The sequence below is a fragment of the Limulus polyphemus genome, unplaced genomic scaffold (genome assembly GCF_000517525.1).
Source record: "Limulus polyphemus unplaced genomic scaffold, Limulus_polyphemus-2.1.2 Scaffold4614, whole genome shotgun sequence".
Classification (NCBI taxonomy): Eukaryota; Metazoa; Arthropoda; class Merostomata; order Xiphosura; family Limulidae; genus Limulus; species Limulus polyphemus.
In genome coordinates, this window is record NW_013670224.1 from 45926 (window position 1) to 68193 (window position 22268).

Sequence of the window (22268 nt, forward strand, 5' to 3'; positions counted from 1 at the left end):
TGAATACAGCTAATACATACTATTTAACCAGCAAATTTCACTACCCATCAGAACTGTTGTTATTCCACTTGTTCCTGTTTATCCAGGTAAAGATGAATACAGCTAATACATACTATTTAACCAGCAAATTTCACTACCCATCAGAACTGTTGTTATTCCACTTGTTCCTGTTTATCCAGGTAAAGAGATATCATCTATGGAACTCAACATCCTATGGGTCAAGTAGGTCTATCCCGAATACAAGAAGTGGAAGAAGCCTACCTTAGCAGATATCAGGTATTACTAGTTTATTTATTATTCTTGTCATAATTGTTTTCAAATACATCTCCTGTTATATCAAAATGGGATACAATACTTTTTCCAGTAAATTGTAAATTTTGAAATATCACATAATTCATTAAACAAAAATATATAAGCATACATGTCAACTATTGTGCATTATGATTTTTCTGTTAAAAAACACTAATTTTAAACATTAAAAAAAATGTAATAACCTATATTTTGTTTTCACAAGATCTGCCATACAAATAAATCTTGTGGAGATGAAACATCATCAGAATAAAACAGTTTTAAGTTTACCCATTTGAAGCTGTATTTGATAAGTATGTTTATTATATTCTTTCTATTATTAACCAGGGTTGATAGACATTAATTCTTTTCTTATTCAACCAAAACAGTGCCTTGTTTAATTTCAAACACATCACAGATCAATTCTTTGGCGTCTTCGTAGATTTTTGTAGAAATGGAACAGATTTTTCCTGATCTCTGTTGGTAACTCAGCTACTCTTGTTGTTGGAATGTCAAGTTGAGTCTCTTTAGGAACAATTGCCGTGAATGTCATTGACATTGCAGCATCTTTCATGGACAGTTCTGTTGCAGCAATTGTAGACGTACTATCGGTAGTTTCAGGCAGTGATTGACATGGAAGTGTCGAACAGTATATCCTACTTGAACAAGGTAGGCCAGTGTGTTGAAGACTTTCTCCAGGCAGCTGTTTCAGATCTCTGTGGAAGTTACAAAAAGTGAAGATATTACCCAGCTTGAATGTCTCTTGCTTGTTGCTGATTGCTATAGCCAATCCAGGCTTAACAATGCTTAGACACATTCTAAAATGGTGTTTTAGGAATAGTTCAGCTGGGATTTCACCTGTGTGCAAGTGGGATGTTGTTCTCATCTTAAGAGGTATAGGCTATAATCTTTGTCTTAGTGATAACCCTGCTTTTTCTGTTACAAGTCGTTTTTTCAGCTCTATGTGTGATGCTCAGAGTCTCTTTCTCGAACTGCATATTTGTCCTCTGTATCTGTAAGGATTTTTGATTCATGCACAGTTGATCACTCAGATCCATCAGTCATGTTATGGAAAATGTCTTTGCACCAAGGCTGTAACAGCTTGTGCCAGTAGCCAGTCTGGTTAGGTGTTTCATACCATAGTGTTTTAACACTTTTTTTTATGTGAGTAGCTGTTTCACCTTATTAAAAGCACTCTCTTGCTGAGATGAACACCGTTTTTTTCAAGTCTAGGTAGGACCTTTTTGATTTTTATCAACATGTTCTCTGTCATCTCTAACAATCAATTCCACGTCATTCATGTAAGGCACTATCTTATTAATACCTTGTAGTATTTCTTTATTGGCTTTCTGGTAGATTGCAGCTATTAGTGTAATTCCAACTTAAAGTCTGTTGAGCTGTGTGTTGATATTTCTTCAATTCTTCAACTACAATATTGTAAGCTAAGTTTGAAGTGTTGACCTTCTGACATTGTGGCAAAGTGGATACTGGTCAACATCCAACTATGGGTTTATTGTGACCTTCTAGTCTCCCCAAATTCATAATGATCCATCTGTTTCTGGAAGAATGGTAATTGGTGTAGTCCAGTAATTATGGCTAACTTTGATATGATGCCTTTCTATTTTAGTATTTTCAGTTGATCTCTGACTTTGTCTTCAAGAAGATATGGTCCTGGCTGGAAAAACTCTGACATTGAGACAGATTTTAGTTGAAATGAGCTTCAACAGTTTTGATAATGCCTAGAATCTCTTTGAACACTGAAGGTTTGTTGCTGTAACAACTGAAAATAACAGTGAACAAGGGTTTACAGTCCATGGTAATGTAGCCAGTTTCTCTCAAGAACTGTGGTTGATTCACTTTAGGGACCAACACTGGAAGATCTTTCTTTTGAACCTTGTAAGTGAAGAAGACAGTTATGACCCCTTTCACTGGAATGATATCATTTTACTAAGATTTCAGAATGTGATGACTTGACTTGAGAGTTAGTTTCTGAAATTATGGTTACTGTGGAATCTGAATCAACCTCAATCATTATGGAACCATCATTGATGTTAATATTGATTTTTATAGCAGCTCTACATCAGGGGTCCATGAGAGTGGCAAAATAATGTGTATCAAATCAGTACAGAACATTTAAGCAAACATTAAATGTGACTTCAATCACCTATTCATGTAAACATTAGGAGACTTGTAGTAATTACAGTTAATCCAATTAAAACAGGTGACTGCTTGATCATTTTGCGAGAGTTAAGAAACCATGGAATGTTACCTTAGAAGTAAGTTGATTTTACACAAAATATCTCTAAAACGTTACAGCCAAACAGATATGTGTAGTCTTCTTCTTATCAGATAGCTTGCACTTCATCAGATTCTTTTCATTGACTTCTTTTGAATGAAATGTTTAAATATGCAGTCTCATTTTCTAGTCTTAAGGTGAGAAAAAACGAATCTTATTTCAGACCTATACAGAAGAATTTTGCAACTTTAGCACTCTATCCTTTATATTTCTTTATTTAAGATGCCAGTAGAGGAAGCAGAACAAGAGTTTCCAAAACCTGTGTTTGTTGAACCATTACAAGCCAACTTCACTGTGAATGAAGGGGAAGGTCTTCGACTGTACTGTCGCTATGAGCCGTCTGCAGACCCTAAACTTGCTATTGAATGGTTCTTTAATGGGAAACCTTTAGAACTAGGTCAGTAACAATAAGTATGGAAATGTTCACCTTTAGAACAGTTTTATACTGTTTACAACACAATAATTATTAAGAAACCTATAGAGGTATCACAGAATATTAAAGAACAATATGTTTATTTTGCATATAGCATCTCGCTTCACAAGCACCAGTGATTTTGGGCAAGTCACTCTAACAATATCCGATCTCTGGCCAAGAGACTGTGGTGTCTATACTTGTCGTGCACATAACAAGAGGGGTGAAGCCTTCACTTCAACGACACTTCAGTGTGTTGGTAAGTTTTTACTTAATATGCAATAGTATGTTGATAAGTTTTTAATTAGTATGCAATAGTATGTCAGTAAGTGTTTAGTTAGTATGCAGTAGTATGTTGATAAGTTTTTAATTAGTATGCAATAGTATGTCAGTAAGTGTTTAGTTAGTATGCAATAGTATGTTGATCAGTGTTTAATTAGTATGTTGGTAAGTGTTTAATTAGTATGCAATAGTATGTTGGTAAGTGTTTAATTAGTATGCAATAGTATGTTGGTAAGTGTTTAATTAGTATGCAATAGTATGTTGATAAGTGTTTAATTAGTATGTTGGTAAGTGTTTAATTAGTATGTTGGTAAGTGTTTAATTAGTATGCAATAGTATGTTGGTAAGTGTTTAATTATGCAATAGTATGTTGATAAGTTTTTAATTAGTATGCAAATGTACTTTTTACAATAATCTGTGCTTACAAAAGTTTATATTCACTCCATAATCAATAAGAATATGTCTCTTTTTAAGATCAAGGGAAAAATTAAACTAATAATACAATATGATAAAAACCATATAGCCCGAGCACTTTCAAGAGGCTTACCTTTAGAAAGCACTTGGGTTTTTATCATTTTGTATCAAGACTTCTTGAACCTATGTGTTTTTCTGACATCATGAACTAATAATTCAATAACGTGAAAAGGTTGGGTGTGGGTTTGATTCTATATTGCTTAAAACCATCCTTTTGTAATGGGAAGAAATTTAAATTGTGTGGTGAGAAAACAGATTGTTCAGATTTTTACATTTTTACAATATATTTTCAAATATACTATTATAAAGAAAAACCTACTGGAGAGTTTTGTTTTTGTGGCTTTGGAAATGGCCAGTACATTTATAAATGATTGAATATCTGCCTCATTGAGAGCTGTAAATAACTACTAACTCTACTAGTTTTATCATTTGTAAAGAGCTTATTCATATTTTTATAGTAGTTTAGTACAAAATAAAGTTAAAAAATGATTATTATTTTTTTACTTATAACCAATATATGTTATTCATATCAAATACATGTGACTATGGTTATTTTTTTACTTATAACCAATATATGTTATTCATATCAAATACATGTGACTATGGTTATTTTTTTACTTATAACCAATATATGTTATTCATATCAAATACATGTGACTATGGTTATTTTTTTACATATAACCAATATATGTTATTCATATCAAATACATGTGACTATGGTTATTTTTTTACATATAACCAATATGTGTTATTAATATCAAATACATGTGACTATGGTTATTTTTTTACATATAACCAATATGTGTTATTAATATCAAATACATGTGACTATGGTTATTTTTTACATATAACTGATATGTGTTATTAATATCAAATACATGTGACTATGGTTATTTTTTTTGCATATAACTGATATATGTTATTAATATCAAATACATGTAACTATGGTTATTTTTTACATATAACTGATATGTGTTATTAATATCAAATACATGTGACTATGGTTATTTTTTTGCATATAACTGATATATGTTATTAATATCAAATACATGTAACTATGGTTATTTTTTACATATAACCGATATGTGTTATTCATATCAAATACATGTGACTATGGTTATTTTTTACATATAACCGATATGTGTTATTCATATCAAATACATGTGACTATGGTTATTTGTTTTTTGCATATAACCGATTTGTGTTATTCATATCAAATACACATGACTATGATTATTTTTTATATATAACCAATATGTGCTATTCATATCAAATACATGTGACTATGGTTATTTGTTTTTTACATATAACTGATATGTGTTATTCATATCAAATACATGTGACTATGGTTATTTTTTTACATATAACTGATATGTGTTAATCATATCAAATACATGTGACTATGAATACATATAATATTCAGAGGAACAAAAATATAATAAATAATTTTACATAATGTTCAAAAGTGAATGTAGAAGTTTGTGGATAAGCATTTCATACATCATTTTTAAAGAAATATAACTTAACTAAACACATGTGTGTAATTTTCCAACATATAGAACTTAACAACAACATTTAATTGTCCAACAAATAAAATTTAAGTAAACAAAATAAAAGTTAAGTAAACAGCAGGATGTAATTTTGCAACAAGTACATGTTTTGTATTTAAATCTAATGCAATAGTTAAACAACAGCATCAGTTTATTGAACAAATACTATATATATATAATTTTATGGTCACTTCAGTGTTTTACTGAACAAACATTATATTCATTATCTAAACAGGAAAAAGCTTTATCTATGAAGGAACACTTCATCCTGAAGGAGAAAGAGGGCTTGAGAGGATCCAGGACTTGGAAGAGTCATTGGTCAGGCAATCTGAAGGAGTACTTTTGGAGGAAGAAGGACACCCACCTATTTTTACATCTCAGTTCCAGAACTTGACTAACCTCAGTGAAGGGGACATTGCACACTTTGAGGCAACACTCACACCAGCAGGAGATCAAACTATGGTTGTTGAATGGTTCTTCAATGAAAAACCACTTAAAGCTGGTGTGTTTGTTATATCATCGTATATATTGTGATGTATACATAAAATGAGTAATTTAAATATTTAATTTTTTTTATAACCAGATGTAGTAGGTTTTGATTAATTAGAATTACAGAATTGTCTCTACAATGTATATTTTACTTTAATTCAGTTGCAATGAGAATGTAAGGTTGCTAATGGTTAAAAGCTATTAATGTCCCTATTAATCTAGTTTTTATTTTCTGGATACTTTTATGAATTTTGTATTTCACTGTAATCAAACTGAAAAAATTTTGTTACACATAAAAATTTGAAAGTAAAAAAGGAAATTTATTACCATAATTTGTTTTTTAATGAAACTTTTTTTTATTTATTTTGTGCTTTTTTTGTCCTCAGGTCATCGTATTCGTACAGTCCATGCCTTTGGTATGGTAGTTTTAGAAATCCTAGGTGTCATTGCTGAGGACACAGGAAGATACACTTGTCGAGCAACCAACAAATGGGGAAAAGCTGAAATCACTGTTATCTTAGAGACCGTTGATCGCTCACGGGGTCAGAAACCTCATTTCACAACCCAACTACAGAGCATTGTGGGATTGAAAGAGGGTGACAGTGCACACTTTGAATGTTTCCTGGTACCAGTTGGGGATCCAGCTATGAAAGTTGAATGGTTCCATAATGGACAACCCCTCAGAGACAGTAAGTGTTGATTTTATTTAAACCCCTTGTGGCTCAAGGGTAAGCTTGAGGATACGATGTAGATAGCCCTGTGTGTAGCTTTGCACTGAAACACAGACAGGATACGATGTAGATAGCCCTGTGTGTAGCTTTGCACTGAAACACAGACAGAAAAGTCTAAAATCTAACCATTGTGAAAGTATTTTTTATAATTTGATATAATTTGTAATTAAGTATATTTAACCATAAAAATATGTGTACATATTTCTATATATATTTATATATTTTAAAACGTAATCCAAAAACACAAAGAGAAGACACTTATATAGTCATGAATTGTACTGGATTCAAATGGTATTAAGAATATAGTCTATCTCTTTAGTAATACATCAACATGTCTGCTGTGTAACACCAGATGAATGTATTTGAAATTATTAGAGAACCTGGTTCGGGTGCTTGAACCTGTAATGTCCTCGTCTTAACTATACGTTCACTGTGTGCAGTCAATTATGGGAAGGAGGTTCCCAGTAATAAAATATTCACTGACAACTTACACATGGTTAAGTTCTCATTTTGTAATTGCGTATATACACACACACACACAGATATATATATATATATATATAAAGATTTGCTTTTGCTAAGATAGATGTGATTAATGATTTAACTTCTACAAATTATCTAACTACCTAGAAATTACTGAATGAAGATTCCTAAATACCAATCTTATGTAAATAAAGTTAGTTTGGTTTAAAATTACATTTTAAAAATTTCAAAAAACTTTGATGAATAAAAATTATTATTCTGATTATTCCAACAGTTGAGTAATTAAAGTTACATGCCATAGGGCCATTGATTAGTCAGTTAGCAAATAGTAATTAAAGTTACATGCCATAGGGCCATTGATTAGTCAGTTAGCAAATAGTAATTAAAGTTACATGCCACAGGGCCATTGATTAGTCAGTTAGCAAATAGTAATTAAAGTTACATGCCATGGGGCCATTGATTAGTCAGTTAGCAAATAGTAATTAAAGTTACATGCCATGGGGCCATTGATTAGTCAGTTAGCAAATAGTAATTAAAGTTGCATGCCATAGGGCCATTAATTAGTCAGTTAGCAAATAGTAATTAAAGTTACATGGCATAGGGCCATTAAATTAGTCAGTTAGCAAATAGTAATTAAAGTTACATGCCATAGGGCCATTGATTAGTCAGTTAGCAAATACCAGCTCTAACAACTGGAGAATAAAATTTTTATATTGTTAGCTTAGTTTATGGATTTAGGACCAACATAAAAATTTGTAAGCTGGCTAAGCCAAGTGTAACATTTACCATGATATGGTTGTTCTTACTTGGATATCAGGCTAAAGATATGATCATTTTACCACATTTTCAAAGTTTATTAGTCTTTACCATAAAGATTATTTCACATTGTTAGCTCACTTTATGGATTTAGGACTAATCTAAATCTACTGAGCTAACCCAGCTAGTTAAAACGTTTATCATAGTGCAGACACACGGTGTTGGTTAGAATATTTAATATATCTACATTTATTAATTCTAATTTAATTTTATAATTCTTGTTTTGTTATAATGACTATTCTGCATTGTTAGGTTAGTCCTAAACCCATGTATAAAGTTGAGCCTCCTTGGCTAGCTGAACCTCGTGAGATGTTATTTGGTTTTTGGCTGAAAATAGTTAACAGTGACAATACCGAACTGGTGAAACAATACGTTCTAGTCAGTACAAGTGAATTAGCTTTTTATATTTTGTAACTTCTGTTTATTTGTAGTATCTTCTGCTTTCCCTGTTTTAGTCTTTGTATATTTCCAGAAGAACTTATAATTTTAAAACACGTGTTTAATTTTATAACATTAATTAAGTTTAAAAGAATTATAAAAACTGAGCTAAGTATTCAGATAAATAGAATTATGCTTTTAACTTCTTTAGGCTCACGCATCAAAACCCTGAGTGATTTTGGTTATGTGGTTATGGACATCTCGTTTGTCCATGTTGAAGATGTAGGAGAGTATATCTGTGTAGCCACTAACAAGTATGGCTCTGACACTACCCGCTGCATTCTGGAGTGTGCTGGTAAGTCTGCTTGGACCAGAGTGAAGAAGAAAATGTAAAATGAGTAGATACAAATTTTGTAACATAATCAAAAGTTATATTTCCATTGTAAATATATTGTTATGTATTTTTATTGCTTTTATTTGATTAGCAAAATTAAAATATTTCCTTTTTTTAACCTTGATTATATAGTAACGTTAAATAATATAGTAATAGTTTACTGTATGACTGAAAAAAGAAATGTATAACTTGCATATTTTTATAGGTCATGGCAAGATCTTCAGAGATTCTTTACAACCACAGAGCTTAGAAAAGATAGCAGCACTGGAAGGTTATTCTCATTACAAGACGTCTATGACTGTAGGACCATCAGTTAATCAACCTCCAAAATTTCACAGTCAGATTCAATCTTTGGTCCATCTGGTAGAAGGACAAAGTGCCCACTTTGAAGCCCAGTTGTCTCCAGTGAATGACCCCAACTTAAAGGTGGAGTGGTTCTTCAATGGCCAACCATTTAGGCATGGTAAACTTTTTTATAAAATTATATTTTCTTATGTAGCTCATACATTTTAACTTTTTATACATTTGTATATCATTAAAATATGAACATACCTATGTGTGTCCCAAACCTGGCCACCTTCATTTAAATTTGGAAAACTTCAGTCCAGTAAATAGGCCAGCTATAAAACATATATTATAGACAGTATATAACAAATAAAAGTGTGAAAAAAGAGAGACTACTACAGGAGTGAACACCTGTTGACAGTAGTCCCTTCTATAAGAAGTGTTAAAGGGGATATGTTCGATTTAAATCCATTTATTCAGCATGGTACAATAAAATGATACATTTATATAATACCAACATGAAAAAAAACAAAAAATATATATATATAAGGTGAACAACAACAAATATATACTCAAACACTTTCCTCTCTTTATGCATATTGTTCTTTCATGTACCTATCTTCAAAATATTTGTTTCAATCAGTCGATGGAGGAAGTCCTGTTTTTTGTGAAATTCACTCACAAAAAAGAATTATTCATAATAAGTTTTTCTCAGATTGACCGATAAATGCATACGAAGACAGGCAGATCAATGTTGATATCGACATAAATTTTAGGAATTGCAAAAAATGAATAATTTCCTAACCTCAATAGCCATATTTCCTGAACTCAACATGAACAAACGATCAGTGGATAGAAGTACATGTCCTAAGATTGACAGACAATGATGATGTGACAGTAAATGTTCTAAACAATGTAGACAAATCAAAGGATGAAAGCACACACCTTAACTTCCAATAAAGTGTGAAAATATTCTTACACTCAACACATGCACTAACCTCAACAACTAGTGAAAGTACAAATAGTATATAAAATAAACTGAAGAACCAGCCGGATGGATGACAATATTTATTTTAATTACAAAAGCCAGAGTAGCTATGAAAATGGATACTAACTTGAAAAATTAGATTCAAGAACCAACTGAGGAATGATAGTATATGTCTGATCTCAACAACCAGTGTAACTATGAAACAACATGTGAAATATATCTTAACCTCGGTAAACATTATGAAATGATTTCAATTAAGTTAACAAAACAAAAGAATGGGCATGGCATAGACTGCTGGTTAGGGCACTTCACTCACAGCCACATTTACCTCGTTGTTTCTGACTCACAACTATCCCTGACCCATTGTTTAGCAATTATTAAAATAACTTAATGTATTCTTGCAAAAAATATGTTTTTTGAATAGTAATATACTATTAAAATTAGGTCTAATTGGTACATGTTCATTGTTCCTCTTTTAGGCCATCGCTTCAGAACCTTCCATGATTTTGGAATTGTCATTTTGGACATCCTTTATTGCTATGGTGAAGACAGTGGAGAGTACATGTGTAAGGCTACAAATCGTCTAGGCACAGATGTCACTAAGACTGTACTTAGATGTACATGTAAGTTAATACCACACATGTTTTACAACATTCTGTTTACATTTCATTTATGAACAAAGAAAATTGATATTTATTTTAAAGACTCAAATGTATAATATTCCATATATATCTCTTTAAATAAGAATCTACATTTTTAGACCTAACATATATAAGTGATTAAAACCATGCTTGGCTACAGACGTTTATTCATGGTGTTCCTCTTTACAAATTTTGAACCAGAGATGCAGACCTATGTTTTCTTTCATAGATCACTTCCTGGTGGTCTTTCAATGTGTACCAGAACTATCAATGGGCTGGACCTACAGCAGTTCAAAAATACATATACAATTTTGTTTGTACACACTACCTGAAACTTAATGTAGTGGTGTAAATTGCTTCAGTTGTCAAAGCTATGAGGCTTAATTTTTAGGCCTAAAAAACAGTCTTTGATTGATATGGAAACCTTTAGTTTTTTCATTTTTCCTACAGCTAAAAGTTCTCTGATTTTGGAGCCTCAGCTGCCTCCTGAAATGGCTGGTGGTACTGAGCATATTATTGAACTTGAAGAAGCTTTGTACCAGTCTCGAATGGAAATATCGGAAGAAATTACACGAGAAGCTCCCCAATTTACAAAACCATTAGATAATTTGACAAACATGCATGAAGGAGAGAGTGCTCACTTTGAGGCTCGGTTGATACCAACTGATGATCCTGATCTTAAGCTTGAATGGTTTAAGGATGGAAAACCACTTCGTGCTGGTGAGTTTTAAGGAACTGTGAGATAAACCTGAAAGACAGTTTGCTTTTCTTTGATTAAAATGTCATGATTATGCCTGCTTTGTTTTAATTTTATGAACTGCTATACGTAGATAATATTTTTAAAATTATATATTCTTTAGTGTTTTAAGTCCCATAAATTGGTAACACTACTGTTTAATTTTGCCCAAGCTTTTTGTCCCACACCTGTGAACATAATTTCCTAAGAAAGTCACAACTTATAGTTCACATAAACTGTGAGTATCATTTTCTAAACACTGTTCAGATATTTAGTTCAATGAACTATGAACATCATTTTATAATACTGTTAAAGCTTTTAGTTCCATGAACTATGAACATCATTTTATAATACTGTTGAAGCTTTTAGTTCCATGAACTTTGAACATCATTCTCTAAAACTGTCAAGGCTTTTAGTTCCATGAACTATGAACATCATTTTATAATACTGTTGAAGCTTTTAGTTCCATGAACTATGAACATCATTTTATAATAGTGTTGAAGCTTTTAGTTCCATGAACTATGAACATCATTTTATAATACTGTTGAAGCTTTTAGTTCCATGAACTATGAACATATTTTTCTAACACTATCATAGCTTCTAGTTCCATAAACAGGGAACATGTTTTTCTAACACAATCACAGCTTATAGTTCCATAAACAGGGAACATATTTTTCTAACACAATCATAGCTTATAGTTCCATAAATGGGGAACATGTTTTTCTAACACTATAATCGCTTCTAGTTCCATAAACAGGGAACATATTTTTCTAATGCTATCATAGCTTATAGTTCCATAAATGGGAAACATGTTTTTCTAACACTATAATAGCTTCTAGTTCCATAAACAGGGAACATATTTTTCTAATGCTATCATAGCTTATAGTTCCATAAATGGGGAACATGTTTTTCTAATGCTATAATAGCTTCTAGTTCCATAAACAGGGAACATATTTTTCTAACACTATCATAGCTTCTAGTTCCATGAACTATGAACATATTTTTCTAACACTATCATAGCTTCTAGTTCCATAAATAGGGAACATGTTTTTCTAACACTATCATAGCTTATAGTTCCATAAATGGGGAACATGTTTTTCTAACACTATAATAGCTTCTAGTTCCATAAACAGGAAACATATTTTTCTAACACAATCATAGCTTATAGTTCCATAAATGGGGAACATGTTTTTCTAACACAATCATAGCTTATAGTTCCATAAACAGGGAACATGTTTTTCTAACGCTATAATAGCTTCTAGTTCCATAAACAGAGAACTAGTTTTTCTAACACAATCATAGCTTATAGTTCCATAAACTGTGAACATTACTTTGCAGCTTGTAGTGATTTCAATGTATTACTTCCTGGTATAATTTCATCCTACTATTTCTGTCTTAGGCTTATGATAAATACTGTGGTAAAAGCTTTATATCTGACAAAAGAAAAACACACATACACAAGAATGTAAACATATGTTCATTTTTTCTTTTCGAAAGGTACTCGTATTCGAACCATCCATGACTTTGGATTTGTCGTTCTTGAAATCAGCCCAGTGTATCCAGAGGACAGTGGTATTTATTCCTGTCGTGCTGTCAACAGAATAGGTGAAGCAGTCACCACATGTACTATGAAATGTGAAGGTATGCATTAGTACTGTCTTGTAAATGTGAAGTTACTGTTTGATACTGTCAACTTGTAAATGTAAAGGTACTGTTTGATACTCTCAACTTATAAATGTGAAGGTGCTGTTTGATACTGTCAACTTGTAAATGTGAAGGTGCTGTTTGATACTGTACTGTCGACTTTTAAATGTGAAGGTGTTATTTGATACTGTTGACTTGCAAATGTGAAGGTGCTGTTTGATACTGTCTACTTGTAGATGTGAAGGTGCTGTTTGACACTGTCTACTTGTAAATGTGAAGGTACTGTTTGATACTGTCTGCTTGTAAATTTGAGCACCTTCACATTTACAAGTAGACAGTATCAAACAGTACCTTATTTGATACTGTTTACTTGTAAATGTGAAGGTGCTGTTTGATACTGTCAACATGTAAATGTGAAAGTGTGTCTGACATTTAAATGTTAAAGTACTGTATGGTACTTTCATTATGTTGTACAGTGCAAGAAAGAAAGTTAGTCTTATATATCTTCTACAAGACACATTGCAATTTGCATTAAATCACAAAGTATTCATATATTCTTATGTTGTGGAGGAAACAAGCTACAGTTTGATTTTCATTTTTATTTGTAGGTTAGTTGACTTAAGGTATCTACCAAAGACAATATCCAACCAAAAGCGTTAAAACCTGCTAAAAGAGAGAATTTATATCATAACTTAAATACAATGTTTCATTTACTGTAATAATATAATAAATTTACAGGAAGTCAGTTTATGTTCGTATTTAAAACTCCATTGTTCTATATACTAAGGTGATCTTTGGGTTTTGAATAAAACATAATTTTTTAAATAAAATATTTGACATCTCTTCTAGCCTTATCATAGCTGTATAGTAACTGAAACTTGTGATAAGAAATTGAATTAAGTTTCAAGGTTCTCACTGGTTTACCAATGAGTTGAATTTCTTCTGTTTACTTAAACTCATATTGCAATTATTATTAACTCTTTCAGTACTGTTGGGTTATATTAGTCTAGTGTATGTTTGTGTAGGACTTTGCAGGACAAATGAAACTTTGATTGTAAGATTTTAGTGTTACTTTCACCTCAGAATGTATATATATGACATGTTTCCATAAATTTCCTGGACACATCTAACCCAACAACAATGCCTGTTGGGACACATTTGTCCCTTATGTAAGTTTCAGAAACCGTGCATGGGAAAATATTCAACAATGCAGAAAGCATTCTTTATGTACCCTAGGTCATATATATATGTACTTGTATTCTTTCTATTTTACGAATAACCAATTCATACTGAAATGGTTAAAACGTTAATGTGTTAAGCAATATACACATCTTAGTGAAATCTCTGTCTGTAAAAGTTACTTTACTTATTATACTGGGAGTAAAGAATGTTCACTTTACCCCAAGGGTTCACTATTTTAATGAAGTTTATCTTGATGCTTTGAAGACAACAATTTATGATTACAATGAGAAGCATGACTTATGACTGTAACAAAGCATAATGACATAAAAAAAAGAAAGGGGGCACTTTATATGAATTAAAACACACGTAACATGCTCTTCCAACACCAGCAACTTAATAATCTATATAAAACTCTATACAAGTTATGGCTTCTAGTTTTATGATTTATTACTGTTATTAAATATAAATCAAGATATTTTTACACATATTAACTCTAAACATATACTCATCATCCTGGCATGCTTCGATATATATGTGTAGTACTCCCAGTAATGATATTTGTTCTACCACTTCCCACTTTCAGTACACAGCCATAGTAAAAGAGTGATTAGTTTACAAGGAGAAATTAACAACACATTGGAAAGTGAAACAATGAGTACCACTTCCATGTGACAACAATAGATATTATTGTTAAACACCTACAGCATATACAAATAAAACCTATTGTTACTAAATAGTAAATACTTAAAGTACTGATGCAAATTTCTTTACATTTGGGAAGGGAGAGAGAAAGGTAAAGAAAAAACCTTTTATGGTTGAAACACTTAGTGGTGAAAGTATTGTTAATTTGAAATTAACAGTCTGTAGAGATGTATGTCTAAACAGCATTGTATATTGTTATTATTTTCTAAAAGCTTACATGATCATAGAAATAAAAATATGTAAATTTTAATTTTTATAAGTTTAACTTTAAAAATTTTTGAAAATATATATACTTTACGTCTAATAATTTCATTTTCAAATTAATGTGATAATTGAATCTGTATTGTGTTACATTTTAAACATTGGTCAGTCAAACTTTTAATATAATAGTGTTTTGAAACCACAAATTCCTGATGTGATTTAAGGAAAACGAGGCATCATACTGGAAACCCAGTTACCAGAGGGCATGGAAACAGGAATTGAGAAAATTGCTAGATTTGAAGATATTTCTAGTACTCGTGTAGCAGAAACCTGGATGGATATTGATATTTCACAAGCTCCGAAGTTCATTTCCAAACCCCAGGACATCTCTCTACCTGAGAACTCTCTGGCTCACTTTGAATGTCGCCTAATACCAGTTGGAGACCCGACTATGAGAGTGGAATGGTTCCACAATGGAAAACCTCTTATTACAGGTATTCTAGCATGCACTAAAGGCCTGGCATCTCAGTAACAATTATATTCTGTTGACAGGTTTGATACAGACGCATATGTTATGGTATTTACATAATAGAGTTAATGACAAATTATAAGTATTTGAGTTTTAATGATTTTTCCCCCAATATAAATGCATGTTTGTATAATAAACAAAACAAAGCACCACTATATTTTTTTGATATATTCCTAAGGAACAAGAGTCAGATCAATCAGCGATTTTGGTTTTGTGATCTTGGAAATTGCCGGTGTCTACAAAAGAGATATTGGAGTATATACATGTAAAGCTGTGAACAGAGTTGGAGAAGCTACTGCCTCTGCAAACTTAACTGTTAAAAGTAAGTACTTAACCTTTAAATAAGTGAAATACAAAATTACCATGTATTATTAGAATGTAGAGTAAATACAACAGTAAACTTCTTGTACAGTAATTATAGTGTATTCTGCTTCTACGAAGAAAAGATAAGACTTGTTCATTTGGTTTATTGTTTTTATACAAAAACAAAACGTTTTAACAAAACATTTTAATTTATATTCATCATTGAATGAATATGCATCTACCAAAACATTTGAGTAACATTTTAAATCTTACCAATATATTCTGTATAATACATACAGATTAGTTAAAGCTCTTATATGATAAATTGTATAGAAAAAATGCATACGATAAAACTATGATAGAAATAAGAGTGCTAATAGAATCAGCTTATTTGTAATAAATCATGTAGTACTCCGCAATTAGTGATTGATTTGAAATAAACGGAAACAGTACAGGGTTAGATTCCTAACTTAGTCCATGTTTAAATTATCAGGCAAAGCCTCGGTAATTGTCGACCCACAACTTCCTGAAGACTTCAAATCAAGTACTAAAACCTTACAGCATCTAGAAGAATCTTTATATCAAAAGCAGGAGACTGTCTTTGATGAAGAAAAGCCACAACCTCCTCGATTTATCACACACATACAAGACCTTACAGACAAAGTTGAAGGGGACTTTGCTCACTTTGAGTGTAGACTGGAACCACAGGGAGATCCAAACCTCACAGTTGAATGGTATTACAATGGACAGCCTTTGATAACAGGTGCACATGTATTTATTGATTACCCATCAAATTATAGATGTGTTCACATATTCTTTGCTATCAGTGAGGCCCACATATTGAGTAATGTTATGTCTTTGGCTGTCCCAGCATTTACTTTAAATAACTGACAAAAAGAAATTGGGTTAAGTCACTCATTTTATATGCATGAAACATAGTAAACTCTAGCAGTAATTAATTTTGGTAACGATATTATTTTTGTTTACAGTTTACTTCTATGGCTCCTGTTACTAGGGGCCCTGTAACCAACAAAGTTATGGAACCACAAGCAACTTGGTACATAAATAATTTAGAAAGAAATCTTTTATAAAATCGGAAGGGCTCCATATTGACCCCATTCGTAATTTCTAAGGTTTTTGTATTTTGTTAAGAAGTTACTCAACACAATCACAGTGGATAATGCCTTTTAGCTGGAACTAATGTACAATTTTGTTTTTGTTAATTATCTGAAGTTTAGTCATCAAACCAGTTGGTTGACCTTTGGCTATTTGTTGTCTAACTAAGGAGAACTGGTTGGTATTCATATTCTATTTAAGGAAAGTAGCAATAGCTTAATACTCCTATTTTCTTATACTGAATGTTTATCTTTTCTGTTTTATTACTAAAATATGGTATCCTAAATGACATCCAGTGAAGTTGAAGAAACAAAATTTAACCTGTTAAAAATATCTCATTTTTCTACATTATTTTAATGTTTAATTTAGGTAAGTTGGTTGAATTAAATTGATTAAAAATTGTTATTTCTTTTATACATAAATATATCCTTTCAATTCATGAGCCAAATTTAATGTTTGTTTTATGAAACTTACTCTTAAATATCTCTAGATACTTTTAGTCCATAAATAGTTGTAAAAATGTGTACTGAGAGTTAATTGTATTTTAAAAGAATAATGTCCTAAGTCCCATGCTGCTCCCTGGATCTACTTTTTACATGATAGAATATTTTCAGTCTTATGGCCATGATTATATGTTATTGTCTTATAACCCACTTTCTGTCGTAACAAGCTAAGGATGGCAAGGTCAATTTTAGACCACACATTAATCAACTTTCTATGGATCCTCCACTACATGTGGATGTCAAGCTTCCAAGACCAGCCTGGTGATAGACCACTCGACTCACAATCTGTGGGTTGTGAGTTTGAATCCCACCACTGAATGTGCTATAAACAGTCACTTCTAAATTAGGGTCAGCTAATGCAGATAACCCTCAAATAGCTTTGAGCAAAAATTAAAAAAAACAAAGCTTCTTAGACTACAGTTAAGCAGACCACAGGTACTAAAGTCCAGTGAAGATACTTTGTGAGGATTTGACAGGTATGTGTGGGATTGCTGTGATTCCAGTTTAACCAGCCAGAAACCTCCTATTTATTTGAAGGTGTGAACACCTTCATTAGCTTTAACTCCTTGTTTATTATCATGTGAATGTTACAAGTTAATATGTCCAACTTTATTGTAATGACGTTTGAAGTTGGGGTGTGAGCTTTCATGATCACAGCTTTTACTTTGTGGAGGAGTGCATTGTTTCAGATTGACTAGGGGATAAGATTTTGGATCTGTTGTTGTTCTAGGCATGCTGTTATTCCATGTTTACAGTGAATAGACTTTTTGAAATATTGTGCCCTTTGGCTATATTAATAGCCGTCTTCAGTGAGATACTCCTCCAATCATAGCCTACCTTTAACAGCCCTTTGGCTATATGAATAGCCGTCTTCAGTGACATACTCCTCCAATCATAGCCTACCTTTAACAGCCCTTTGGCTATATGAATAGCCGTCTTCAGTGACATACTCCTCCAATCATAGCCTACCTTTAACAGCCCTTTGGCTATATGAATAGCCCTCTTCAGTGACATACTCCTCCAATCATAGCCTACCTTTAACATTACACAGTTGAATGGTCAAGAATTTGCAGTAAACTAAATGCATAGGTGCTGAACAGGTCACACTGGTGGTGCGGCTCACATCTGCAGTGAAACCCCACTGTGTTAGCACATGCAACTCTTTCTTATATAGTAAGGTTAACCATTTGAAACCAAAGCAAAATCATTTACTACTATATAAATTTAAAACTAAATCTTTAATTTTAACATGGTTTATAAAAGATATAAGCAGATTTTATTAAAAATAATGTTTGATGTGACTTTTTCTTACTAGGCTCACGTGTTCACACAATTAATGACTTTGGCTTTGTTGTTCTGGAGATTGATTGGTTATTCCCACGAGATGCTGGTGAATATGTTTGTAAAGCCGTCAACAGATGGGGCACTGACTCTACAAGAGCTGTACTGAAGGTTAAGAGTTAGTGTCTCAACTTCTGCATTGTGTTTATATCTTATAGCTATTTTGAAGTATACTAAATGCTACATAATAACAAGAGGTTGTGTCCTATATGATGTATTTCGGCATGTATATCTATGTAGTCAGTAACAAAAAATAATTAATACATTTTTATAAAATGTTATTTCAGTCTAGATTCTTTCTAAACGTACCATAAATATGTCTAACAAATAACAAAAAAGCTGATAATTCCTAAATATGTAGACTTAGAATTAAGACTTAGGTACATTTTAAGCTATCAGTGTAATGACTTGACTTTTATGATGATTAATGTGATGGTAAAATGTTGTCAGATAAAAGGGATATCATCATGGAGAGCCAGCTGCCTGAGGGAATGTCTGCTGATAAACTTCGAGCACTAGAATATCCATCCATGCAGGAACAGCCTGTGGAGGAGGGCCCTCTACAACCTCCTCATTTCGTCACGCAGATCCAACCTCAAGAAAATCTGAATGAAGGTGATGGTGCACATTTTGAATGTCATCTTGAACCTGTCAATGATCCCAAGCTTCGGGTGGAATGGTACCGCAATGGTCAGCCATTACGTACTGGTATGTTCTCATGAAATCTTTTTTTTAGTACTGAAAGACAAATGAATAAGAATTAATTTGAGCAACAACCATCTTTGAAACAACAAAGTCTTGGAACTTAATACTAAAGCGACCTGTGTTACTTGTACTTATTCATATGAGTACTGTCAAAAAAAGATTCAGTTTAGATATTATTGAGCTGAGTTTTGAAGTTTATGTAGTTAGGAGAATGTATACAAGTTGCTGTCACATTGGTAAGGCTAGAATTAAAATCTGTAAATAACCTTGGGTAAGTGACCTGTTATTAAAATGTTAGTGTAGTGACCTCAGTATTATTTACAGATTTTAATTCTAGCCTTACCAATGTGACAGCAACTTGTATACATTCTCCTAACTACATAAACTTCAAAATATAGATCTCAGCTCAATAATATCTAAACTTGAATCTCTTTTTTTTGACAGTACTCATATGAATAAGTACAAGCAACACAGGTTAGTGTAGTGACCTCAGTGTTTTAATAATTTTATAGATATAACTATAGTTAGCAAGTGTTGAAAAACAATACTGTGTTCCATGTACATGTTGTTTTATTAGCAAAAATATTATTTCTGATTAGTATTAAATGTATAACATATATATGTTCAAAGATGTCATGGATTGGTAAGATACCATAATCGTAGTTTTCAAAACAATAAACTGAGCAGTGTATCAATATCATCCACAAACAAGAGGGAATCCTCAATAGCCACAGCACTTGAAATTCTTTTAGGCAGGATTAGAATAAATTAATCTATGAGACCTTTATTTTTCCTTTTTAATTTGCTACATTTTTGTGCACCAGCAATTCCAAGCGTGGATCACGCGTATATCCAATTTGATTTTATTATTCATTCAGGATCTGTACCAGCCTACTCTCAAGTTGAAATTCTTTTAGACAGGATTAGAGTAAATTAATCTATGAGACCTTGGACATGGCCAAATACATCAGTTGGAAGGGTTTGACCTCCTCAGTCTAAAAGTGTAATTAGATCTCAAATTGGTCAAGAATTGACAGAGCTATGAGCTAAAAGTTTCTTTTTGAAAAAAAACAAAACATGGAGACATTCTATGAGCCGCTGTACTACAGCTAAAAATGAAAATAATTTTTTTTTTTCAGAAATAAGCAATTTGATTGGCCTGAATTTCAGATATTAATATCACCATTTTACCATGAAAAAATAGCAAGTCAAATCTGTGAGTATACCAAAAGCCTAGCCTGATAACCTACAAGAGGGAATGTCATTAAAGCCTAGCCTGATAACCTACAAGAGGGAATGTCATTAAAGCCTAGCCTGATAACCTACAAAAGGGAATGTCATTAAAGCTTAGCCTGATAACCTACAAGAGGGAATGTCATTAAAGCTTAGCCTGATAACCTACAAGAGGGAATGTCATTAAAGCTTATCCTGATAACCTACAAGAGGGAATGTCATTACAGCTTAGCCTGATAACCTGGGACAAGTAAGAAAGGCATCTGGACCTAGTTGCCAATGCAACACACTAGTCCAATGGATCCAGTAGTTTAATAGTGAGTATCTATTTTGCTTTAATGACATTCCCTCTTGTAGGTTATCAGGCTAAGCTTTAATGACATTCCCTCTTGTTTACCAAACTTTCACTACTTGCAGCCTACATGAAAAACAGACATTAAGTAACAAATCTACACACATTTACATTTTTGTCTTTTAGTAAATGATGTGATTGATGAAAAATATTTTATTTTAACACAGGTCACAAGTTCAAGACAACTCATGACTTTGGTTATGTAGCATTAGATGTGCTATATGTTTACCCTGAGGACAGTGGTGAATATATGGCCAGAGCCATTAATGATCTTGGTGAAGATATAACAAGAACAACCTTGAAGTGTAAAGGTTTGTTAGTTAAAAACAGAATGTTTTTGTGTTTAACAACAACATGTAAACTGTATTATTTTCAACTCATACTAGGAAATATTATGTTGTATTTGTATTTTCATTACAGTACAATCTTCTAGCATTTTGTTGCCAAAGATGTAACTTTTTAGAAAACATACAATCTCTATATTTGTAGTTAAGTTTGTAAAAACTTTTTACAGTAATGTTGGTTATGAATGAACAGATTGTAATTTATTTGCTATCTATATATATTTATTGAAGATATTGAGCTTGGAAAAGGTATAGTAATTTCATAAATATTTTTATGTTAAGCAGTTTTATTCAATGATGCATCATATTTGTAAACAAATGGTTTTAATATAAAGAAAAAATATGATTTTCTCCGAAATAAGTCAGTTTTCATTTGTTTATTTTTTTCCTTTAGGAAAGCCAGCTCTCATCTATCAAACCCAGTTGCCTAAAGAGATGGAGGGTGGTGTTCGAAAGATAGTTGAAATGGAAGCTGCTTGGCAGAGGTAAGATGACCTATATTGACAAAATGCAACATTAGTTATCAAGAAGACTGTTGCTTTTGAACTATCTATGCTCTGTCCACCATGGGTAGTCAGATCCCTGATTTTATCAATTTAAGTCCATAAACTTACTGGGGGACATCATCAGGAAGAAATAGTCTTCTGTTTTATTTCTTAAATTAATGTAAGTTTTAACTTATGAATATAAATGAGACATTTTAAATTGACATTCATGAGGTCTTTAAACTGGTGTATAATCTGTGGTGCTGTGTATGACATAATGGATATTTGTGAGATCTTTAGACTGGTGTAGAATATGTGGTGATGTGTATGACATAATAGATATTTGTGAGATCTTTAGACTGGTGTAGAATATGTGGTGATGTGT

General features: G+C 32.1%; 1 protein-coding gene across 1 annotated transcript in view; it reads left to right on the forward strand.

Annotated features, from left to right (window-relative positions):
* LOC106471424 (titin-like) overlaps positions 1-22268 on the forward strand; it is a gene marked incomplete at both ends in the record, with an annotated part of 82671 nt that overhangs the window by 43683 nt on the left and 16720 nt on the right. Inside the window, 17 exons of the mRNA XM_013932025.1 lie at positions 186-276; positions 2807-2981; positions 3112-3255; positions 5538-5804; positions 6178-6480; positions 8411-8554; positions 8799-9056; positions 10346-10489; positions 10958-11227; positions 12741-12884; positions 15197-15466; positions 15680-15823; positions 16298-16567; positions 18739-18882; positions 19215-19472; positions 21222-21365; positions 21793-21883. Of these exons, the coding sequence (XP_013787479.1) occupies positions 186-276; positions 2807-2981; positions 3112-3255; positions 5538-5804; positions 6178-6480; positions 8411-8554; positions 8799-9056; positions 10346-10489; positions 10958-11227; positions 12741-12884; positions 15197-15466; positions 15680-15823; positions 16298-16567; positions 18739-18882; positions 19215-19472; positions 21222-21365; positions 21793-21883 (3261 nt within the window). The remainder of the gene's footprint in view (positions 1-185; positions 277-2806; positions 2982-3111; positions 3256-5537; positions 5805-6177; positions 6481-8410; positions 8555-8798; positions 9057-10345; positions 10490-10957; positions 11228-12740; positions 12885-15196; positions 15467-15679; positions 15824-16297; positions 16568-18738; positions 18883-19214; positions 19473-21221; positions 21366-21792; positions 21884-22268) is intronic.